Below are 25936 nucleotides of genomic sequence, written 5' to 3' on the forward strand. Positions count from 1 at the left end.
GGAATAGGGATGGGCAGGCCTCCTGCTGCTGGTGTGCCTGCAGCCCATAATGTTCCCCAGCCAGCTTCCTTGTTTGTCATCAGACTGTAGTTGTCCATTCTCCCTTGTCTCTCGCTTAACCATTATACTCTGCCCACAAGAAGTTGTCTTCTCCATTTTATTTTGCAATGTAAGGTTGCAATCCATGGCTTGGGAACATGGATTCAACAACAACAGAATTAATAATAAATGAGTCTACAGCATCATTGCTGGCAGTATCTCTTACTGGGTACTTCTTTGTGCATTTGAACTAATGTGAAACTGCTGCTGATGCTGAATAGGTCCTGAAGGCAGACAATTTCTTGTTCTCACAGCAAGCAACTGAGTCAGTGCTGTAGCAGCAGTGCTTCTGTGATTGTTTTCCTCAGTTCTGCCTGTAAATGCGCCAGTAATAGCTGGAATAAATGTCACGGAAAGAATTTAATTCAGATTGTTCTCCCTTTGAGCACACGGTTTTAAATTCCTGTTTTGTACAAGTGTTTAGAGTAAATGACCAGGACATCAAAGGCATGATAGTCTTGTCTTTAGGAATGTTACCCAGCTCATGCTGCAAGTGTTCAATTTCTGATTCACTGAATACAAATCCACTGTTTCAAGGAAAAGAGGGAAACTAACCAGTTTACAGAATTACGCAGTGTACAGGGTTTCCATTCTGATTCCTTTGTGTCACTACTGTGTATCTGTTTTAGAAAGATACACCAACTGCCCAACCCAGGGAGGTCTTCGCTTTCAGTCCCTGCTGTGATGTGGCAGTGGCTCTGGGGTACTTGTGCTGCGTATCAAAAGGATGCAGCTTCTTCTGGCTCATTCAAAAAGCCAGAAAGTGATGCAAAGAAAACTCTCTTGTGTAGGAACTGTCTCTGTGGGCGTGTGTTGAGAAGACTGCTGTGTTGAAATGTTTGAACACAGAATACTTTGGAGAAGTACTTTTCTGTGTTTGAGCTGACAGCTGTGAGTGCTGTATAGGGAGAGAAATGTAAGGGCTCTATGTGGAGAGTGTAAGTTTAAAAACTGTGTTCTGCACTGTGGTTTTCTTTTTTTTTGTGAGGGTACCTTAGACTTTCGGGCATGTATTTTGTCATGTTCAATTTTCCCAGACTATTTTTTTTTTCTGAGGCACAACAAATAACTGCCCCTCTCTTTTTATTCTTGCACTACTTGTTCACTTGCAAGCAAAATGATACCTGGCCACCTAGCATTAGAAAGATGTTGAAATAGAATTAGTTTAGATGGCTTCTGTTTTGAGGCTTTTGTTTTACCAAATGTTTTACGCCAGCTTTCTTTCAGACAGGGACTTAGTGTGTATGGTGACATCTCTTTGCAGCTGCTGGTGTGGCAGACACTGGAACCTGTATATTTAAGCAAGGATTAAACTACTACTATGTTAATTCAACCTAGTAACTAAATGTCTTTTAAGTTGTATTTGCATATTGGTAGCATGAAGTGTATTTAAGTTAACTGTATTGCTGTTTTATCCTGAGATCTCGTATGTGAACTGTAGAAGTCTGCCCTGTTGTTAAATTACATTGGTAGCTGTGGCTAATAACAGCTTGAAAAATGTATTTACTGTAAGGATTCTACATGGGCCTCCTAGGAGCAAATAATAAGCTTAAAAGCGTAACGCCCAATTGTGAGACAGAACCATTATAATTCAAATAAAGGTAAGAGCAAATACATTGAAATAAAAAACAGTCTTCGGGTAGATTCAGAAGTTCTCAGCATCTTATTCTGACATTGACAAGTCTGTGGTTGTAAATTCAACAGATTGTCTTTCTCTATCTGCATTTGTTATGTTGCTGTTAGCTCTGATACTGGAATACCAGTACTTCATAGAGACCGAGTGTATAGATAAAATGTGTATTTATTACTGTGATCACTGCAGAAGCTTTACTGGTATCGAAAAGCCAGAAGAGGATGTGTGGAAATTTCTGTGATCTTTGTGTTTACTTCAGTTCTCAGCTGTGCCTGTGGCTAAGCTATGCTATTTTTTTTTTTTATATAATATGACATATTGCTTAAAAGAAATAATAGATCAAATTGAACCTTGGTGTAACTGCTGTTGGTTGGGAAGGGTGAATGTTTTGCTGATGAAGCTAAGGGCTGTCTGTCCTTTCTACCAAAACTCAAGACTGATACTCCTTCCAGAGGCGCGAATAAAAAGTTCCGTCATTGTAGTTTTTATGTCTTCCTGTCTAACCTGCAGCCCTGATTTCTCCAGGTTTTGGTTACCAGCCCTTCTGTCCAGTCCCATGGAATTTGGCCACTCATTCTGTTTGTAACTTCTTTCTGTCATGTGCCTTGAACTGTTCTGTATGCTTCACACTAGACTGGTGTGAACAGAAAGCCCTGTTACAGTGACCTGTTCTCTGCTCTTTCTCCCCTTCTGTATACTGCTTCTAGTTATCCACAAGAACAAACCAGGCTAGAAGGATTTGGAAAACCAGTTTTGGAAAGGACAGATTACCTGTTAGAATCAGTGTTCAGTGTTGATGGAGGTGACAGAGTGAAAAATAACGGAGAAAATTCACATTACTTGGTCATAGTTTTCTCTCTTAGCTTGAAAGAAAAAAGAATCTAAAACCAGATCATTGTCTCAGTGGAAATGGTGTTCTAGGTGTTCATCGCTTCCAGTTAGAGCTGTTGTCATTCAGTTTAGGTTTTGAAGGCTGGGATCATCACTACCAGTGTTCTGTGTTGTTGCCCCATTTCATAATGGTTCAAGCAACTCTTTCTATGTCAGATCAGCACTCAATTTGCTCCTCTGGCTCCCAGTCAGTTTCCAGTATCATCTATGGCTTCGGTCTTGATCTTCAAAGCAATTACTGGATCAAACACCCAAGCTACATCAAAGACTGCATTTCTATTTGTGAACTACCACAATAGATGTATTCCTTTGGGTACTGTAGATAATGCAGTACCTGAGGGAACTACATGACACATGGGGCATGCTGTTCTTGGTTCGGGGTTCAGGCTATGAAAAAAAGACCCCAAAGCAATCAGGTGAATGCAGAGTAAGAGATGGCTTGAAGGGGGCACTACAAAACATCACTGTGAACATGCTCCATTATAACTCATGATGCCAAAGAAACTCCCATTTTTATCTGAAACATAATAGTCAAAAAGAAGAAAGTTAATATACTTTGGAATGTTGTCAGGTCATTGAAGATATTATATGTTTGAAACTTGTGTACTTGTACAGAGAGTACCCACGGTGACAGTATTTAAAATTTACCTTTGAATTGCATTAAAATCACAAACTCCTTACTAAGATGACCACAGTATTAACAAAAAACGAAGGTGACATACCTCTAAAGGAACTGGATGTTTTAGTAGGAATAATAAATGATAAATATTGTATAATTTGTTACTGCTGAAAGAGAAATCAAGTCTGACCAACTTCTAAACAAATTTAAACTCTTATTTTCAGATTATTAGAAACGTTCCACCACTGTTCTATATCTAAAGTGCTATGGACAGAACTGACATTGCTGAAATAATTCTCTCCCCCACCCAATTTGGTTATCAGGGACTAATAAATTACTCAAAGAATTTAACATAAAAATTGCAACTCCAGATAATTTAATCAAATAAATAAAAGTTAAATTAAATATACACTCAATAAATATGTTGTGTAAATTAAATCCTGGATAAAGCAATGTTGTCTGTGCATCCACAGATTTTCATAGCATGTTTTTCATCTTTGCATTTTTTATCTCACAGCAGTAGATGTGAGTTAGCATTAGCGAATGCCTAATGGGTGGCAGGCAGAAAGAAGACATCACTCTGCTGTTCAGTAAAAGTGTGTCCCTTGAGTGTGTTTCCTTAAAAAGTTGCATCAGTTTCTTCGTTTTAGGCTTCTCTCAGCCTGCCTAACAGATCTGCCTGATCTTCATGTATTCAGCTTTCTCTATAAAGAAACTCAGTTGCCATTGCATCTGTAATAAAAACGAATCAGTGTTGTGTAGGATGCACCGTATCTTGGAGCAGGGCAGCAGCTCTAGAGGAACCTGCCCTGTTTGCTTCACCTTATGCACCTTTCCAAATTCTTGAAGTGAGTACAGTGTGTTGATGGCAATGAGGTATCAAACTTTCCTTATTCCTGCATAGGAATATTTTCTATTTTCACACGAAGTTTGTATGTACTGATACTAAACTGCTAATAGAAGGGGGCAGTCTTCCTGGTATTGTGAAAGATAACTAGTTACCCTGTGGCAGAATGAAAACAGCAAGCTAAGAGCCACTGAATTCTGTTTTCCTGACTATCCTGATTTGATGAGTGAATAGGTTTCTGTCCACAGTAGAACTTTGTAATAAATCATTCTGCAAAGCAAACCGCTGCCTAACCTTAGACATAAATTACAGACAGTACAAATCTGTTCTTCAGTTGTCTTTGATAGTGCTTGCCCTAGGAAGGATCCAATTGCAATTCTCTAAATTGCATCCTATTTGTAAGTTTTATCTAAAGAATTTTTACAGGTTTTACCTCATGCTGTGATTTGACATTTTTTCCTCCTGTCCTTGTGGTGAATAATGTGAAGTCACAAGATTTTTTTCTTCCTGTCTGGTTGATAAGAAATTTGAATAAAGAGTAAAAAATAATGAGTTTGCTGTTGTTCAGCTGTGGATGATAAATGTTCATGCTCAAGTTCTTAACAATTTCAGGGACTTAAAATATTTTAATGAATATGTAACAGCCAGTGCTTATAAGAAATACAGCCTTGTGATTCATGATGAATTAGAAGCATCGTTGCTAATTATTTCTTTTGTAATAGTAAACATTACTGTGAATACATCTGCAACATTTTTGCTTGCTGGAAAAGTGGATATGAAAGTGAAGGTTTGCTCTGTGAGTGTTTGTCTCACATGTACATATATCATAGAATGGTTTCATGATGGAATGGTTTGGTTCATAGATTCATAAGGTTGGAAAGGACCTACAAGATCATCTAGTCCAACCATCCTCCTATCACTATCCCTACCCAGCTACTCAAATCAAATCCCTTAGCACCTCATCTAAACCATCTTGGGTTTAAGATCACCTAGTTCCAACCCCCCTGCTTTAGGCAGGGGCACTTCCCTCTAGACCATGTTGCTGAAAGCCCCATCCAGCCTGGCCTTGAATGCCTTCAGGGTGGGGGCATCCACAACTTCACTGGGCAACCTGCTCCAGTGTTCCACCACCTTCACAATAAAGAATTTCTTCCTACTATCTAATCTAAATCAGCCCTCTTCCAGTTTAAAGCCATTTCCACTTGACATCTTTATAAGAAGTCCCTCCCCAGCTTTCCTTTAGGCCCCCTTCAGGTGCTGAAGGGCTGCCCTCAGGTCTCCCCACAGCCTTCTCCAGGATGAACAGCCCCAGCTCTCTCAGCCTTAGTTCCTCCAGACAAAACAAAAGAACTGATGCAGTACCAACATTTTGCTGACATAGTTGAGAAGTTAACAGCTGTCTTAAAAGATGCTTGCCAGTAAATGTTGGCTTTCAGTTGTAGTGTCACACATATGTGTTAGAAATATTCTGTTCCATATCACAGCTTTGAATACTGTTTCTGTTTTGCTTTTTTTCTATATGTATTTCTTATCCACCACTTCTATTGTAAGGACAGAAGCACAAGTAAAAAGCAAATACTGAATGCTTAAAATAAATTGAAATAGGCCATAGTTTAATGCTGAACTCTTTTCAAATATAGAAATTCTTTAGGAGAAAATAACCTTCAGAATAGCATTGTTGAGTTAATAGTGCTCTTTGATGTTGTACTAGAAGGTGTACTGGAGGATATTGTTGCAAGGCAAAAAATGTGTTGTTTTTTTAAATGTTGTTGTGAACAATTGTGGCTGAAGTTCCTGCTAACAGCATGCTTTTCAGTCCGTGGCTGTGTTACTGTAGGTAGCTCACAGTGCTGCTGAGTCTGATGATACCCTTAGTTATTTTACTTTGGCCCGGAGATGGATGGGAATAGTGAAAAATCAGGACAGTATTAACTTCAAATATTATGTGAAAGTTATTCATAGAATAAAGTATCTTTTAAGTGAGTGCTGTTTTGAAAATTTAGCTGACAGGATGTTTAAAAATGTAAACAAAAGATAGTGATGTATTTAATTATAGTTTCATTATGTTAGGGTTTTTTTGTTGTTTGGTTGTTTTTTGTTTTGGTTTGGTTTTTTTGCTTCTCGCTCTAAGAATGTGTGAATCTCAGATCTCTTAGATTATCTCTTAGAATTGCCTTTAAACTTTTTGTGTGTGTTTCTGTGTGCAATTTCATAAGCCCTCCAAACTGTCTGCTTTGTTAGTGCCTGTTTGGAATAGTGACGTATACAAATGTGGTGCTGTTAGTTCAGGCCTGTGTGCCTTCTCATTAAGGAACTGGTGAGGCATTCTCACACCCCTGGGGAAACTTGCCTTCCAAAGAAGGGGTTGCAAGACTGAGGGGAGCTGAGCCCCAGAGATGGGAGATGGTGGGCTCTGGGAGGGAGTTTCAAGGCCGCACATCACTTGTGGTGAGTGGCAGAAACTCCCATAGGACAGTTAGTTCTGCTCAAATTTTAACACTTTTGTTTTAACTGGCGTGGAAGGCTGCCAAAGTTTTAAATCAGTGTATTTTATAACCACTTACAGAAGTGATTAATGTGTCCTCAAGCTCACATCCCTTTGCCAGTGCTTCTGTGAGACTGTAGTTTTGTATTAAACACTTTGGATGACTGTTGATTAGATGTTGCCAAAATCTTTCAGATTCGGTAGATTTAATGTGAAAGTAGAATTTGAATGTAAATCTTTGAGCTTCCTTTTGAATAATATTCTTCAGCCTTTAACTGTCTTGAAGAAAGAGCACTGATGACAGCAGAAACAATTCCATTTTCCTAGTATGTTAGTGATGCCCTTTAGGTGTGGTGAATGGATTTTGTTATAGTGTCTCTGTTAATGGGGTTGTGGATGTGTTTGCTCGTCTTGTAACTCTCCATTTGTCACCTGGCAGGCTGAAGGGGAAACAGTGGCTGTTCTTGCACACAGTGGAAGTGAAGATGAGTTTGATCCGAGTACTCTTCCAGATCCTGATAAATACAAAGATTCTGATAACGAACAAGATACAGAAAGTGAAGACAGCTATAGGTATGTACATATCTTCCACATTGATTTTGAAGTTTTTTAGAAACTTATGTGTTTGGGAACTCATTACGTATTAGGAGCTCATTTTGCAGTTATCCCGTTGCTTCCACTAAATATTTAAGAGTTTGTTTGTGGGGTGGGTACTGAACAGAAATAAAGGCTATAATTTCCTTCTGTAAAGCTGTACGAGAAAGATGCTTTCAGTCAGTGCTGAAGGAGTCTCAGTGAGAACATTCCCCATGCATGTATCTTGGCTAATTTCCTGCAGGTTTCATTTGTTTCAGAACTATGGTTCTCTTTCGTCACATGCAGGCTCTGTTTGAACAGAAAACACTGAAGACCATTGAGGGTTTGGATGAGCCTTCTATACCAGTGTTACATTAAATAAATGCATGTGTGCTGAAACTTAAGTTGTATGGGTTAATGCTGCTCAGACTCACAATGAAGGAAGTGAGATCCAAGTTACTGTAGCAAAATTAACGTTAAACTTTTGTTTTTAATTTAAAACCATATTTTTAATTATACAAAACTGGAGATTTTGTTCCTTGTAATTTAACAGAAAAGCACAGGGTGAGGATGAGGTAGTTTATTGCAGTATGTTGCATTTCTTTAGCATGTACTGCAGGAAATCCAGGGGACACAGAGTGAAGTTCTGTGTGGTTTTAGTCATTGGCTTCACGGCAACAAGTCCACTTGTGTGTTTGTGTTACAGACTCCGAAACATGTTACTGATGCTTAGTGCTGTTAAGTGAGAGTGTAGATCTTTACTTTACCCTCTTCTAAACCTCTTCTAGGTATAGAAATCTCTTACTTTTCACATCTGAATCAGATGTCTTAGCAACTACATGTTGCTGCTAGCCCTAGCGTGAGCGAACACTGTGGGGATAGAGTGTAGGAAACGGTACTGGGACATGGATCTACAGGCTGGATAACCCAGAGTAAACAGCTGGTGACCATAACCCCTGTAGGGCCTTCACCAATGTGTTGGTCAGTGGAACTGACAAGGATGGGCAAATCAATGGTTTTCCTGAGCAGTAGTAAGTTGTTCGTTTTTTGTGGAAGGAGTGAAAGAGGATAACTGTTACAAAGTTATAGTTCCTTCTGTGCTTTCACTTCCCTAACTCGGTTCAGTATCTGTACTTTTTGTAGAAAGAGTGTAAAGACTGGGTGTAAAACATGAAAATAGCTTTCTAAAAAAGGGGCAGAAAACGAGAAGCCAATGCTTATGAAGGTTCTTCCAGTTCCTACTGTATTTCTGACATCTTGACTCTGCACATTAGCTTTTACTGGGAAGAAGAAGCATAATTTGTTAAAATGCTCTCCTGTAATGAGGTTTAAGATTAAGCATTTATTGAGGAGGTTTGTATAAGACTGTCTGTAGATTGCTTTTCATGTGTTACTAGAGTTTAAATGTATCAGTCCACACTTGATGAATGCACTCTCGAGTGGTATTTTTATATTGCTTGGAGCAGAATCAGGTTAATAGAATGAGATTGTATTCTCAGTTTCCCCAGATAATTTCAGAAATATGGTTATACTGTCTTTTTAATATACGAAGCTCTGATGAGTAATACCTGGATATAAAATAGTGATTTGAGCTAGAAGATGCTGTGGAACTGCATTTTGTTGGAAGAGACCATCTCTGTGCTGACATTAGCAGTAAGACAGGGACTAGACGAACAGTGTATTTAGGAATTTTGGTTTATGTAGAAGATTAAGAAAGGAGCCAGAAGTATATTCAAGATACTAATGGGACTATAGCAATGCCATTCTCTTGTTTTGCCTTTGAGAGCAGATTCTGAGCTGACTTCAGTAGTAATGTTTTGGTCCAGATTAAAAATAATAATAATTAAAAAATAGTGGAGAGTGTCTAATGAGATAAGAAGTGATCATTGGTAGTTTGTATCTTGGAAGAATAAAAGAATAAGTTTACTGGGAAAGTCTGAAATAGAGCTTGGTAAGAGGTTGGCCATAAGGCAGTACTTGTTTATTAGTACGTTGCTTCTGAAAGGCAGATTCCTGGAATCCATTAAGTAGATGTACTAACGCACTGGTGGGAAGGCTTGATCAGTAACCAAGTGTAGGAAACCTGATATCTGAGAATTTGCTTTATCAGATAATGTTATTGTGCTCTTTGTAGCTGTTTCAGTTTCCATGAAAATAAACAGGAGGCATTACTTTCGGAGCAACCCACATTAAAACATATTTTATGTTTTGAATAAGAGAAGCCAAGGAACATCCAATAAAACAATTTTTATATTGATTTTTTTTTTCTTTTTGAAAATGTAGCTGATAGTCATTAAAATCTTAACATTACTCAGCACTTTGAAAAGCATTCCTGCAAATCATCTGCAAAATCATGAATTCTGTTACTTTCCCATGCAGTGTCAGCTCATTTTTGCCATGCAGACCCTCCTGACTTCAAGCTTTTTGGCATTCGTTTAATGACAACAAAGTTGCTAGTTGCTTTTGCTTCCTTGATTGAAATACTTGCTGATTAAAGTACTTGTGTAAATCTGTCCTGTCTGTTTAGTGCTCTGGGAGTTGTAGTCTAGTTAGGGTGATTTTTTTCCCCCCAGTTTTGAGGTTTAAGCTTTCCCTGGCTAGTTCCAAGTGTTTCTTGGGGTAACGCATCCCAAGAAAGCCATCACTTGAGGCTTCAGGCCTGTCAGTCTGACCTCAGTGCCAGGGGAGGTTATAGAGAGGTTCACCTTCAGTGCCATCATACAGCCCCTACAGGTCAGCCAAGTGATCAGGCCCAGTTAGCATAGATTTATGAAATCCAGGTCCTGCCTGACTAAACTTACTGCCTTTTGTGGTAAGTTGGCATGCTTAGAGGACAAAGACAGTGGATGTTTCCTTGAACTTTAGCAAGGCTTTTGATACAGTTTCCCACAGCCTTTTTCTGGAGAAACTGGCTGCTGATATTAGCTAGCTAATGGTAACTAGCTGCTGGTATCCTTGTCCACTCATCAAATCCATATCTTTATAATTTAGAAATTTCCCTCCATCCCCATCTCAGCATTTATTTCAAACCAGAGGAGCTATACAAACTGTTAGTTAATTTTGCCCTTGAATGCTCCCAGCAAGACCTTTATAAGCTGAATAACTAATGATACCGAGCATGTAATATGAGATTAATTTTTGTCTATCTAGCAACATTCTTCATATTCGTTTAAGGCTATCAATGTAAATTGTTAACAAGGTGAAAAAATTAAGTGCATCAAATAGAGTGGAAGAAAAGTGTCTAGATTTCTTAAAAAACGGTTTTGTGGTCAAATTGAGTTTCTGATATGTCTAATCCCTCAACAACTTTAAATAAAAATGTTGAGAAGGAAGAAAGTTGGGTCTGATCTCATCATTACCTTCTTTAAATCTTTATTAGGTGTAACTGATCATGTTAACTCTTAGATCAGCATGAACTTGTGGGAAAAGGAAAAATATCTGAGTTCAGATACAATTTCATTTGTGATTTTGTGGTAATTTACCAGCTGACATGTGCAAGTTAGCAGTCAGAGCCATTTGGTTGTATACTGTGCTTTATTTTTGAAAATTATGGGCAAATTACATTTTTGATACAATCTTTAATACATTAAATCTGGATACTGATATCGTATGTAATCTTGATGCTAAGTTGTATGTGATTCTTGATGCAGTTTATACTAAAACTTAACATAGAAGGAATTCAGTTACAGAAAGAATTTGACTATTTATCACAGGTCTGTCATCACTTTTCTCTTATTTGTACCCATTCAGAACTGCTTTCCATACTTGAGTGGGGAATTTAATCTATATATTGTGAAATTCAAGTGTGTTTCATATATGCATATGAGAAATTAAATATATATATGTAACATATTTATATGTGTATATGAAAAATAATATATGTGTATATACATACATAGTTTCACCACTGTTTGCATACACAGCTTCTGCTTTACCTGCTAAGCTGTCTTTATCTCAACACCCGGCTTTTCATACTTCTGTATTTCTTATTCCCTCCCCCATCCCACCTGGGCAGAATGAGCAAGCAGGTGTGCCTGCTGGGTTTACCAGAGGGGTTGTGGATGGCCCATCCATGGAGGTATTTAAGGGCAGGTTGGATGGGGCCCTGGACAATCTGATCTAGTAGTTGATCTAGCAGCTGGCAGCCCTGCCTGTGGCAAGGGGCATTTTAACTTGATGGATCCTTGAGGTCCTTTCCAACCCAAGCTGTTCTGTGACTCCATGGTTTGTTATATCAGGCTGTTATTTAGTGGTAGAGATCTTTCCAGGGAAACTTCTTTCATGCTTCAGACTTTACAAAGCATATTTTTGTATCAGATTATTTAAATCGTAATTGAGAGCTTTGAGATTGATCGTGGAGCACACATTCAGTGCTTTGTCTTAGTAAATGAGGTATGTTGTACTTGCATCCCCATTCAGAAAAGACATGGTATTTTTCTTACCACTGTGTATAGCATACATTTTTTTTTAAACGTGTTTCAGAAGGAGCCTTAATATAACTATTTACATTCTTGAAATAGATTTTACATTATGTACTCACCAGAAATAAGTTTGTTCCACAGATTCAATAATAACACACACGTTACTGTTGTGTACCATGATGAACTCCTGGCTATATGCTCTGCACACATGGCTGAAGAAGTAACAATACTTTTTAAAACATCTGTTGCAGTATTCTTCAGAATCTAGTATTAATAGAATTTAAAAATCATAGAATAATTGGAGAAAACCTCTAAGATCTTCTATTCTAGCTATCAACCCATCATCACAGTGTTCCTCAGTGCTACACCTACATGTTTCTTGAGCACCTAATTTTAATAAGAGATATACCAAGAAAGAAAATAGGAGGCAATGGCTCTAGAAAATAATTGCTCTAGTAAGTAAGAGGAAAATTAATGGTCCAAAAGAGGGATTGGTGCACCTCCCCTATGGGGGCAGGCTGAGAGATGTGGGGCTCTTCAGCCTGGAGAACGCTTCAGGGAGACGCTGTAATGGCCTTCTGGTACCTGAAGAGGGCCTACAGGAAAGCTGGGGAGGGACTTTTTCTGAGTGACAGGATGAGAGGAAATTACTTTAAACTGGAAAAAGGTAGATTTAGACTAGATAGTAGTAAGAAATTCTTTCCTAGGAGGGTGGTGAGACACTGGAAGAGGTTGCCCAGAGAGGTGGATGCCCTCTCCCTGAAAGGCCAGACTGAACGGGGCGTGGGCAGCCTGGTCTAGGGGGAGGTGTCCCTGCCTATAGCAAGGAGTTGGTACTAGGTTATCTTACAGGTCCCTTTTAACCCAAACTATTCTATTATTCTAAGATGAGAGGAAGTCTTGAAAACAGAACTTAGGAAAAGGAGAAGTTCTCTATGCAGACAGCAGCTTTTTCTTGCTGGAAGATAAAGTGAAGCCATTGCTGTGAGGCTTCCCGCCTGTGGTGGTCATTGTTTTGAATGAATGATGCAAAGTGGGAACAAGATCAAGAAAAAGCTGAGAAGAGTATGCAAGAGCTGAAACTTTACTTCCTAATGTTTTAAACTGTCATTTGCTCAGGCTGGACATTAGGAAATACTGCTTCTTGCAAAGGGTGGTCAGGAACTGGAATGGGCTGCCCAGGGAGGTGGTGGGCTCACTGACCCTGGGTGTGTTCAAGGAACGTTTGGATGTTGCGTTGAGGGACATGGTTTAGTGGGAGCTATTGGTGATAGGTGAATGGTTGGACTGGATGATCTTTTAGGTCTTTTCCAACCTTGGTGATTCTATGATTGTCCAGGAGAATGTAAATGTATTAAAAAAAAACCTTTGGTTCCTGGATGGTAGATAAAATCAGATCAGATATTAGGTTGTATCTCCAAAAGCAGCAGCACGTTTCAGAGTGTTAAGACTCTGATGGATGGACATACAGCAAATCAGAATTGTTTGACTGATGCCATGGTTGCTTCCAACTGGAGCAGGTTCAACCCTGAGCAGTGATATCTGATGTTTCTGAGAATCAATCCCTGAATAATTTCAGTTTTCAAACTGTTGTAAAAACACAGATTACTCTGCCTTGATCCATTGAGTGGAAACTCCAGTGGTCTAGGGATAGATTGTTTTGCTCCTTTATGGTCAGCAATGCCCGTGACAGGAATGGGCAAGACAGGGCTGGTACAGGTTCAGCCATTCAATTTGAATCCACTGCTGCCCCTCTACTGGAACATTTGGGAATTAAAGGTGGCCACAGAGCAGAAACAAGACATTGATTATTTGCTTTGGGTGCTTTTTTCCATCAGATTATGTATGCTTTCAATGCAGTAATAAAAAATGATAAGCTATTGTCTTGCTGTTTTATTTTTGTTTGAATATTTTTTTCTTGTTCCGGACTGTAGTACTTCAGCTCCAAGGCATACTCAGCCCATCTTTTGCATTTAGTACAATTACACTAGTATTCCATTACAAATAGATTAATCTCCCTTTTTCCTGCAATTGTTTTTTTACAAATCTAGTTTGAGTGGTTTTGATTTACATCATTGGAATGGCCAGCAAAGGGAATAACACTGCACAATATATTTTCATTACCATTTCTCTGCACTGTAGCATTCTTACAGCAAGTAAGAAAGAAGCTGCACTGGGCTTTGTGGAAGGGACTGCAGTAATTAATCTTCATTAGGATTGCTGCCATGGCCTTGCAAATTAAAATTTATTGCGTGGAAGGAAGTTTGTGGCACAACATGTTTGATTAGCAAAATGCCAATATTTGAGAGAGAAATGATTGCTAACTTTTCTAAACTGTATTTTATTAACAGATTCATTCATTATTCACATATGCTTCGTCAGGAAAGAATCTATGTCTGCTGTGTTGTGGTTTGGGTTCTCAGCTCATGGCCTGTAGTTCGGTGACAAGGGCAGTTTGTTTTCAAGTGCTGGTAAACCTCAACTCCAAAGCAAGCTCTGATAAGTGATAACTGAAGCAGGGTCTAGAGTGCTTGGAGTTGCTGTTCTTTAATCAGTGGTAATGTGGCTGTGAGGCCTCATGTCAAATGGCTGATTCAAAACGACAAACCTTGCAGAGCAGAGGTTGCCTAGATCTTGAATCGTAGAACCATAGAATGGTTTGGGTTGGAAAGCACCTGTAAAATCATCAAGTTCCAACCCCCCTGCTGTAGCCAGGTTGCTCACAGCCCCTTGAGTGCTTCCAGGGAGGGGACATCCCCAACCTCTCTGGGCTGCCCTCACAGGAAAGAATCTCTTCTTACTGTATAGTCTAAGATTTACTCTTTTCCAGTTTCAAACCATGTCCCTTCATCCTGTTGCTACACGCCCCCATAAAATGTCACGGTAGATTTCCTGTAGGCCCCCTTCAGGTACTGGAAGGCCATTATAGGGTCTTCCCAGAGCCTTCTACTCTCCAGGCTGAAGAGCCCCAGTTCTCTCAGCCCGTCCATGCAGGGGAGGTGCTCCAGACCTCTGATTGTCTTCATCCCCCCCCTCTGGACTTGCTTCAGCAGTTCAATGTTCTTCCCGTGTTGGGTGTTCCAGAACTGGACGCAGTATTCCAGGTGGGGTCTCTTGAGAGCAAATGGAGGGGGCAGTCATCTCCCTTGACCTGTTATTCATGCTTCTCTTGATGCAACCCGGAATATGGTCGGCCTTCTGGGCTGCAAGCACACACTGACAGCTCAGGAGTTTAGATTGATGAAAAATTCAACATAAGTCCTTCTCCTCAGGGCTTCTCTGAAACCATTCTCCGCACAGCCTTTGTCTGTACTTGAGATTGCCCTGACCCAGGGGCAGGACCTTGTACTTGGCCTTGTTGAAATTCATGAGGAGGGCATGGGCCCACCTACTCCAGCCTGTCCAGTCCTTCTGGATGGCATCCCTTCCCTTCAGCATGTCAACCGCACTGCTTAGCTTGGTGTCATCTGCAGTCTTGCCAAGGGTGCACTTGATCCTACTGCCTGTGTCACCTGCAAAGATATTAAATAACACTGGTCCCAGCACCAGTCCCTGAGGAATAACCACTCATCATCAGTCTCCACTTGGACATGGAGCTGTTGATCACAACTCCTTTCTGAGTGTGAGCATCCAGGCAACTCCTTATCCAGTGAGTGGTCCACCTGTCTAATCTGATGTCCTGAGGCAAGTTGAATACCAGGAATTAGATTTAAAAATATCCCTTGGTCTGTCCTCAAAACACACTTGGGAGATTATTTGTTGGTAGTTTTTTAAGAGTTTTTAGTTTTTAAGAGTTCCCTGGTGTATCTCTGTCAGAGTCTTACTTACAAGTAGATCCCTGTTGCCCAGATGCCATTCATCTATGCTGGTATTCAGTTCAGGGGCTGGATTCATAAAATGTGCTTTTAGTGTTTGTGTAATAACAGTTACCTGTCAAAGGACAATACCTTCTTTTGTTGTTACAGCTGTGCAAATGGTGACCGAAGAAATTACCATGTGTGTTGACAAATCAGCTCTTGGTATATCTTTGCTCCATAAACACAGCTGAGTAGCACAGTAAATCTTTCCATTGGGAGCTGTGACCCATGTGGGCAGCTCTGGCTGCTGCAGCAATGAAAACCTAAATTGCACCAGATGGTGTAAGGAAGGAATTGTAATCCAGCTGTATGTGCCACTTTTTAAGTGTAGGAGACAAAGAGACACACTGGTTTTGGTCTGGATCTGAATTGAGGATTTGCTTTCTAACTACATTTTTATGTTAGAAAATAACTCACTTTAGAATTACTTTATTTTATTTTGGCTGTTGCAGTGGACACCAGCTGGTAGTGCATCAGTGTGAGGTTATGTGAGGAGTAAGGAGCTGTTTACGGCTGTGGAAAGTGACCAGTAATAAAAGATCATCTCTGCAGGATGGGTGGTGGCCCTGAAGGGAGGCCACAAAGGAATTTGTTTGACACAAGTGCATGATTTTGACAAGTGCACAAATGCCTTCGACAAACCTGCACCTTTTACGTGTACACGTGAGAATTACATCTGTTACACTTCATCCAGAGGGCTTTCTGTCTGAAGAGTTAAGGAAAAGCACTGAATGGATACAGGATGCAGCCTGCTGTCGTGATGGCAGATATCTCTCCTGGTCATTTCCCAGCATCTTTTTTCAGTTTGCTACTTGCAGCCTTTTTCAAACCATTTCCCTTCATCTTGTCGCTACATGCCCTCATAAAATGTCACTCCATAGATTTCCTATAGGCCCCCTTCAGGTACTTAACCAGAGCAGCTCCCAGCCTCTTTCCACACCTAGGGCACAGCCCTACCCTTCATCTCCATATCTCCAAATTATGAACTTCTTAGTAGTACATGTCACCTGTGGTGTTGTTCTCTGCTTTTTCTTCTGAGTATCCTTTATCAAATTCTGTCTTGCTTCTACTTGTGCATTGTGAAAACACAGCCCTGCAGCTCTCTTCGTCTCTCAGTGCCTTCTCTGCCATTCTCCCGTGTTACACATTCCTTCTTATTCACTTCCTGAGCTTACAGCTTAATAGTGGTCAAATTAGTGTGCAAATACTCTTGCTGCTGATGTGTAGATGCATATTTAGGATACACTATTAATCCAGCACCATCACCCCTCAATAATAACAAGAAACACTTTGACTGAGCACAACCTACCCCAAAGTTTACAGTGAAAATTCTTGACACTGTGTTTTTGTTTGTGGAAAAAATCAGAAGCCTCACAGTTGCTTTTGAATGTGTTTAATGTTCAAATTTGACACCTTGCAAACATCTAAACTCCAAAGCGAAATGGTAGCTTTTTGGTGTTTGAAGTCTGTTTCATAACTTGCAGGATGTCTGTTGTTTTAATTGCTGAGGTGTTTTGAACTGGTGTCCTAGATGAAGCATTAGTCAATTAGGAATGCAAAGCAGGCTTCAGAGTCAATTCAAATGCTGGAAATAATTGGCTCTTCTGCAAACAAGCTAGGATTGCTTTTATTTAATGGAGCTTCAGCCTTATTACTTTTAAAGCAAACCCCCCATAATCTGTTCTGATTAAAGAGGGCACCATCCCAAACCCACAGTAGCCACGTGGAAGCAGTACTTGAGGGTCTTTTAGTGTACTCTTCAGGTCGGTTTTGTACTTACGGAGTGTCTTAAGCACTGCAGGGTGAGAAAGCTGTCTCTGTTCCAGAAAAGGTGTAAAGCAAACATTGGTTGTGAGTGCTGAAAAGCCACCCCCATGCAAATGACTGCTCTGAAATGACAAGATGTTAAATCCTTTGAAATGTCCCAATTTCAGGAAAAGTATTCAGAAGTATCATCATCAGCTGTTGCATTACACTGGTTCTTCTGGTTTGAAAGGAGAAGAGCCACGGCAGTGTAGGCTGTATGTAAGGTATTTCTCACAGGTTTTTCCTTCTCTCTCTGTGTGTGACGAGTGGGCTGGAGCTAGCAGCTCCTTGGCAGCAAGTGAGATGGAGAGTGGGAACAGCCTGTTGCATGGCCACCAGGTGCTCCTGTTCTGCTGTGATAATGTGGGGCAGCTGGGGTGCACTCAAGGCCCAGGTCCATCCAGAGCGTGGGATGTGAGGAGCTGAACCTACTGTAGGGAACCTGCTTGAGCAGGGGCTTGGACTTGATGATCTCCAGAAGTCCATTCCCACCTCTATAATTCTGTCATTCAGTGAAAGCTGTGTGCTTGGGCTTTCCTGTTGCTGCTGTGTGACAGAAGTGTCAGTAGTAAAACATACACAGCTGTTTGGTCCGGATTGAAGGCTGCAGATGCCAACTCATTCCTACCTACACAAAATCAGCAGAAGGGACAGGGATTCACCAGGGAAAGCAACTGGGCTTGGGTGTGTCTATTCCTCATGCGGCAAAGAGGTGTTTAATAGCATCCAAGGACTTATTCTGAAAGAGTGGGAAAGAGGGGCTTGAATGAGATGGACTCAAATCAAAACTGCACTAAGGGTAGGATTTGCCAATGAAATGACAATTCTCATATTTTTATAGTGGTTGCAGATTTATTATAGGCGATTCTGAACGCATGTCAAGGTCTGCTGACACATGGCTAAATCAGTTTTGTCAAGTTGTCTGTCGCTGTATAAGGCAGTAAATATTGGATAAGGCTGATAGTGATATCTTGATATACTGTAATCAATTAAGACAGCATAGCGTTCACCACCACCTCGGTCTGAGAGCAGTTCTAATTTAGGCATGCAGAGTTCATCAGCTTCTGTTGCTTTACTCTTCTGAATTGTAATTTTGTTTGCTCTTATCTTGACATAAATTTGCCTTGTTTAAAGTGAATTGTTTGATTACATGATGATATTGATTACCACAGTTGTTAAAAAAGAGTAATTGATTTTTTTTCTGTAGAGAACTTGAGGAGAAGAGTGGAACAAAGAGAAGAAGCCACAGTGACAGTAAAGCAGCAGGAGAAATGCCACAAAAACGAAAGAAGGCAAAATTCAGCCAAGAGGAGGATCCTTTCTTGCCGTTGGATACTGGGCTCTCTCTGGCAGAGGATGAACAACTTGTACTACATCTGCTCAACAGTCACAGCTAATTATTTTCCTGCATGTTTTCTTTTTTGGGACATATTCACAGTTTTGTTGGTAGTCTACACAAGGTGAATATGGCATCTGGTGGGTACCACGTGGACACCAGTGGGTGAAGATGCGTGTGGGCCGGCACAATGGGCTTGCCTCATAGCACCTTGTAGATTATAGACAAGGTCTAGTTTGATCTATAAGACTTTCTAAACCCATTTTCCAACCTAAATCTGCAGATGTCATCTTCCCTCCCATAACATGTTTATAATTTAAGTTCTCCAGATTATAAAGCAATTCTTTTTTTTTTCTTTAATTAATCTTGCTTTAAATAAAAACGAGGCTCCTTTCTTGACTGTGTCATATTTGCTATTTTGGAAGATACATGTATACTAAGATTTCTAAAGCAGCTCAAGTCATACTACTTAAAAATAAAATGTTTTGTCTTATGTGTATCATGCACATGTATTTAAAACATTTTATTAAAATTCCTGAGGCTTTGATATAGACTTATGGTGTATCTTTAGGCTTTGTTATGAAAGCATTTATTCATCTGTTAGCTGCCTTTTCTCTTATGATTCCGTCAGTTGTGTTAGGCAGTTCAGAAAACCACTTTTAGAATCTAAATTCTTAGGTTGAACCCCATCTGAAGAAAGACACTGATACCCCAAAAAGCAGAGTGTAACACTGCCTGATGGAGTCAGTCACATGTTGCAGGTTATGTGGCAGAAACACCTGAAAGACTGCAGCCTTAAATTAGGGTGTTTTTTATTTTTTGTTAGGTTTGGGTTTGTTTTTTTTTATTGTTTGTTTTTTGGTAGACAAAATACAACAAAGAAGAGATTATTTGTTTTCTAGCCATGTTGAAGTTTCATCCCATCAAATCAGGGCTGTTTATTGCAGATCTTGTGTGTGGTTTCCCTAAACTGCTGCATCAAGGTGAGCAGCAACAAGGCATCTGCTGTTGGTCCTTTCCCATGGAAGGGAAGCAGCAGCTGTTCTCCCCAGTGCAAAACAAGATTTTATAGCAGTACCAAACGTTGAGTTATTCAGGTAGGTTTTCATCTCCTGCTTTTACCCAAATGCCAGCTATGAGACAAATTTGCTGTGTTCGTGTTGTTGTCTCCCCCCCCAACAGTGTTGTCACATCATTCAGACATGCTGAATGCTTACAGACAATGTGGAGATTGATCAAAGCAGAATTTTACATGTTTCAGCAGTGAGCTAGGCAGTGAGCTGCACAATGGGAAGGCTGCTCTAGAGAAAATGAGGGAGAGCAGGAAAATTCCACGTTTAGTTTGTTGACACTGTTTTTGACAGAGAAGAGGTATGTAAAGTGATGATCATCTGTTTTCAGCAGATGTGTCTTAGCAAAGTCTGCATGGTAAGCTACAGAATCATGAGTAAAACACTGAGTAGCTACAATTGCCTCAGGGCTTTCGCCTTTTGCTGCTCTTCAGTAAATCACAAAGCGCTCTGAAGTCTCCAAAAGCTGGCTATGCCTGGTCTTCCCACCTATATGAAGACACATTGAAGTAAACACTCCTTTCTTCAATATCACTTTTTTCCATTTTTTTATTACAGAAATCTGCCAGCATCAATTCAGCAGAAGCCTTGTTCCTCTTACTATACCCCGTTATCTTCTAGCTCCATTACTCAGAACTGAAAATACACTGCAAATTCTTGTCTCCAAATGTGGCGATTCCCATTCTGCCAGCAGGCAGGCATCATCACAGCAATATTATAGGCTGAGCACATCTGCCATCTGCTCTTTCCTGACAGTGAGGAACAAGAAGAAATGTCTGAATTTCACAAATACTAAACATGAAAGATAGGACCTCCTTGGCATCCGAAGCACAGTGTTGTTTAATCTGTGGTCCCATGGTGGGCCTGGAAAATACTGCGACCTGCTAATGGTATCACTGATGAATCTGTGGATGAAGAAGGATCTGCTGTGATGCTGCTGTGTCTGTGCTTACGCTTTATCATGTAAACAGCTGCAGGGGTTGTGGTGAACATTATCAGCAAAAGCCTCTGCACCGGGCTAATAGAGGTCCTGCTTCTGCAACAGAAGACAAGAAGCACAGGATTGAGCAAGGGACATCAACAGCAGACAGCTGTTCGAAAATGAGCTGCAAATAGATGGTAATGTGGTGGTGTATGTGTCTTATTCTGATGTGTTCTTAGATTGAGTGCACTTTTATAGGTTCATTGGCTTCACATCACTCATCTCTTCACTCAGATTATTGCACTGAGAAGACTGAACATAGTTTGCTGGGAGTATGTGAGCTGAACAAACACAAGATTTACTGTTCCTTAATGGAACATGTTTATTCACACGTGCAAGTGCAAGGGAAGTATTCTTTCCCAGTGAACAGTAAGAATAAAAACAAACTAAATATAGTGGAAGTGTTTTCATTGTCTGCATACATTTTTTAAGTGCCTTTTGTTTTATACTTTGGGATAATGGATTTTTAAACGTATTTGTATTATCTGATAGAGAGCCATTGTTTCTTCAGTTCTCACTGGATTTGCCTGCTTCAAATGCAGCTGTGCTTGAGGAGAGGTGTACACCTTGGGTGGAGTTGCCACAGGAATGGAGCCATGTGAAAAAGAAGAGGGAAGGATCCTTAAGGCAAGTGCTCCATGTGAGTGCATCTAAGGGTTGGGACTAGAGAACAAAAGAAGCCACAGTTTGTCATATGATGGTGCTTTGAGCTATCATTCCTGTGAACTGTAGATCTGGTCTGAAAGGCTCCTGACCAACCCTTATTTTAGCTGTGTTTTCTGCAACAAGTGAAAAAGCAGAAAGCACAGTTAATCTCAGAAGTGCAAGGATGGGCTTGACTGAGTGGTGGTTTCTAGTGAGCTTCTTCACATTTCATACCTGTGAACCTCTCAGAAGTGGTCTGCTGCCAAAAGATTGAGCACATGGCTGAAGGGCAGCTGGAGTGGGGCCAGCCCATCCCTGTGACATGTCCCTGCTGGGGACAACACCCCTCGTTTCCCTTTCTGTTGGTGTGGAGAGGTGACGTGGTGCTATAATATCAGCACAAATCCCAGCTCAGCAGAGGAGCTGTGGGTGCCCCATCCCTGGAGGTACTCAGGGTCAGGTTGAATAGGGCCCTGGGCAGCTCAGCTGGTTGGGACAGCCCTGCCCATGGCAGGAGGCTTGGAACTGGATAATCTCTAAGGTCTCTTCCAACCCAAGCCCTTCTGTGATTCCCATATGCTTTTGCAAGTTTGTATTTCATGTCTGCTTTACACAGGAGAAATGGAAGCATGGCTATTGTTTGGCTCATGTAATCAAAGGCTTCATCAGTGCTTTATGTACTGGAATCCACATATCTTAAATCCCTTGTGCCTTAAGAAAAGCAGAGTCTGAACTGCATTTTGTGCTGGCCCTGGCCTTTAGGTGATGCTGACAGAGCATCCTGGAATTTCCTGCAGCCCTCCTGGGAGGGCAGAGACAGAAGGACTGCTCCTGGAGACTGCATAAGGTAGCCACGTCTGACTATGGCAGAAAGCAGTTCCCAAGAAATGGAAGGATTAATTCTTCCATTACCAAGCAGGAAATCTTGTTTTAAATAATGATTTTTCATATTAGTGTGCATTTGTACCTTACATTAGTGATCGATTTCCTTCTGCTGCTAGAGCAATTCTAGGTTGTTGATATATAGCTAGGTATAATGCTAAGATGAAATCTGGTGCATATAGCTAATTCTGAGGCTATACATTACATGGATCCATATATATAATGATACACTTATGCAGGCTTTTGTTCAGCCTTGAATGTTTGGTTTGCTACATACAAAATAGCAGAACCATTTGTTTACTGGATAATTTATTACAATTTATTTCAAGCCTCTTTTGAATGGAAAATGGAAAGTTATAGCATTGAGAAGGTGAAAGTCCTGACAGTGTTGATGAGATATTTTTTTTGTATTAATTAGTTAAATAGGTGGACACAAAATGTGCTAGCAGCGGAAGGTGTCTGGCTTGCAGTATTTTCATGAGGCACATAAATGTGTCATTGCAAAGATACTGCTTTGCCTCAGCATCATAGAACTTTCTGCTAGGTTTTCGCTTTGTGAAGAGCTCATTGAAGCAGCACATGAAATTGGGTGAAGGGCGTGAGAAATCTAGGCTCTGACCTAAGTGGTTGCAAATTAATTTTTACCGTTTTAATGGGCATTTTCCTTTAAATATGATATGAATGGAAATAAAAAGTAATTTTTGCAGTTGACTGAGTCCAACTGAAGCAGTGAGAGCCGTGTCCTGCTCTCTGGCCAGGCTTATAAAGAGAGAAATGCCTGAAGCAAAACATTAAAAACCGGAGAGCTATGGCAGAGAACATTCAATTCAAACCATAAAAAAAAGTGCAAGATCTGAGGATACTGAAGTGACCCTGGGGGTTCCTATCATCCTGGACACATGTGATAAAATCTGATATAAAGCACAAGAAGAAAACCTATCTCAGTAAAAGGTTGCAAATTGATATTTTTCCTTATTGTGCTGCTCTGTAGTTTGACCTGATTGATGCTTGTTTCTTGTGAGATTGATCATGCTTTGCAGCAAGGATGCTGAGCTGTGGCGGTGTGCAGAAATGGCCTCCGTGGTTCAGAATATTGCTGCTCTTCTGCTGGAGGTCCGTGCTCCTGCCCTGAAATCGAGCTGGTTGCTTCTGTGCTGAAACAGAAGCACGCTGCCATGTGTTCTGTGAGCTGGGCAGTGGGCTGGTAGCAGTGAAGGACTGGAGAATCACTTGTCATTTCATTGGGACCTTCAGTGGAGTGGAGCTGAACCCTGCACCCAGCGTGCTGCAAGCTGTGGATCCAGAATGCAGCCCAACTCTATGGGATAACATTTCTGATCAATAGTTTTAGTAAGAAAAGGCTATTACCTTCCCTTTTTGGCCGTATTTCATTAGATTGCTTTGTTTTATTGCTCTCTTCTCTGGTGTTTGCAGCTCCTCTGAATTTAATCTCATCCTTTCAGATTAATTTTTTATTCTCGGAAGGATCAAGTTTTATCTTAAAAAGGTGGAACTAGATGCTAGAAAATTGCATTGTCGACATCCTTGTAAATCATAAAAATTGCTATCAAGGCTTTAGTCTGTACCACGTGCACACCTTTGTAATGAAGTGCTCCTCAAATCTTAAAGGCAAATGGGCCTGTTACAAACATCAATGGATGAGAAAGCCCAGTGTGGGATCAGGACTCTTCCCAGGACTGCTAGAAGGTTCTGCTGTGATTAAGGCAGTATTGAGAGGTCGATCCCATCCAAGGGTGTGTTGTGTATTGTCTGCTTTTGTCCATGTCTGACAGGAAGCCATTTTTTGCAAAGAAAAACTGTTCATCAGATTCAGTCATGTAAAAATGATTGCTTAAATTACATGGGGCTATCAGCTGGCAGAGTTAACCAGGACTGGAATCTCTTGGGTAGATGCTATCTGTAAGTTCTGTGCTCCATCTGGGGTTTGCTTTGTCTATAAAACATAGATGAGTTTAATTAAAGTAAATTAGTTTTGTTGAGCAGTATCTAAAATCCTTCAGAACTGAGAAGTGGCCGTGCTGAGGTTCCAGCTACATTAAGAGGGATGCAATGAGCATTGCTGTAATCACATATGAGATGCTAAGGGAAGGGAATCACAGAATCGTTAAGACTGGAAAAGTCCAATCATCAGCCCATCCCCACCATGTCTGCTAACCACATCCCTCACTGCCACATCTCCACATCTCTTTAACGCCTCCAGGGACAGTGACTCCCCCACCTCCCTGGGCATCCTGTGCCACTGCCTCACCACTCTTCCTGAGAAGAAATGTTTCCTAATATCCAACCTGAACCTCCCTTGGCACAACTTGAGGCCATTCCCTCTCATCCTGTCGCTGTTACCTGGGAGAAGAGGCGGACCCCCACCTTGTCCTTTCAGGTCACTGTGGGGAGCAATGATGTGTCTCCTGAGCCTCCTCAGTTCAGACATCTAAACATCCCAGTTCTCTCATCTAAACATGGTTCTGCACTTGTGAGATGGTTCCTCCAGCCTGTTCCTGCTGTGGCCATACTCCTGTCCTTCCCACCAACTGCATTTGATGGGTTGCTGGTTGGGCTAGATGATCATAGTGGTCTTTTCCAACTGTAATGATTGTGTGTTTGTACTGAAATGCAGCTTGGTTTTGTTCCATGAACTTAGTGACTAAGTTAGCTGATGTAGCTTACGAACTAATTAAACTTCCCAGTCACCACAGTTGAATTACATCTTGGCAGGGTCATGTTTTTTTCTGATGCAACTTCTCAAAGCATGGCTTTTAATTAACTGGAGATGTTGCCAGGCCTTTGTTGAAAAGAACAGAATACAGTTTCGTTTTTAAAAGTTCCCTTCTCACAAGTATGCACTGATGTGCAAACCCTTTCCCTAGCAGTGAGGTGAGTCCATTCCAGCACACATGCTGAAAAACGTGCTGTCATACTTCAGTCTGATATGCTGCTGTGGCAGTGCAAGGGCTGCCTGCCCAATCCCAGCTCTCACAGCAGCAGTGAAAGCTCTGTCCTGGCCTCCTGGTTCAGTGCTGATCCACCAGCAGCCCTCTAGGTGGGAGTTCTGTACAAAAGTAGATGTTTTTCCCCACCAAGGACCTGCCAAGGCTGTTGTGTGCAATTAGGACACGTGTAAATGGTCAGTTGAAATTGTTCTTGCAAAAATGGTGACATGGGACAGTCCTTTGTATGCAGTTAGGGTATTTGTTATGTAGTTAAGGTGCGGTGATGGTGGTGAGCTGTGTAGGACCAGGACTGTTTGGATGCTGAGCCCTGAGCAGGGCAGCCGTTCCCTATCCAGTTGCAGCTATGAGTGCCATTGCCATGGAGCGTGTGATGTCGCTGCCACTGACAAGCAGCTGATTGCCTGAGGGAGTTTATTTCCCGTGGGAGGGGTACTGCACACCAAGATGCAGTAATTGAGGTTCCTCCCTCTTAGCAAACACTCTGAGTGTCCATACAGCAGGGATCTGGTGGGCTTTGACTACAATGGTCATAGTGGGCGCAGGGAGATGCTGGGAGCTCTGCAATGACATGGCATCATCCTGTACAGTATCGCATGCTGAACGGTTTGCACGGCAGCTCGCAGATGTTCCCCAAGGGGAACCTGATGTCCTGGTAACTGCCACCATTCCTAGAAGGGTGCTGCTAAACCTGTTATGGGGTGGTGCAGGACTGGCCAGCAGGGCAAGCTTGCTATTGCACTCTGCAGCTGTAGCTGCTGGGGCCAGCGGTCCTTGACCTGCCGAGCTGTGCAAATGTCTTTTTATAAATACAGGTTCTC

At 41.1% G+C, this 25936-nt stretch overlaps 1 protein-coding gene across 1 annotated transcript in view; it reads left to right on the forward strand.

The window, feature by feature from the left end:
- Positions 1 to 19067, forward strand: part of DDX10 (DEAD-box helicase 10) — a 160974-nt gene extending 141907 nt beyond the window's left edge. The window contains exons 17-18 of the mRNA XM_065730079.1: positions 7014 to 7147; positions 18442 to 19067. Of these exons, the coding sequence (XP_065586151.1) occupies positions 7014 to 7147; positions 18442 to 18631 (324 nt within the window). The 3' untranslated portion in view covers positions 18632 to 19067. The remainder of the gene's footprint in view (positions 1 to 7013; positions 7148 to 18441) is intronic.
- Positions 19068 to 25936: the final 6869 nt, after the last annotated feature.

The sequence above is a fragment of the Cyrtonyx montezumae genome, unplaced genomic scaffold (assembly GCF_038088225.1).
Source record: "Cyrtonyx montezumae isolate F1298 unplaced genomic scaffold, pur_monq_1.0 scaffold_12, whole genome shotgun sequence".
Classification (NCBI taxonomy): domain Eukaryota; kingdom Metazoa; phylum Chordata; class Aves; order Galliformes; family Odontophoridae; genus Cyrtonyx; species Cyrtonyx montezumae.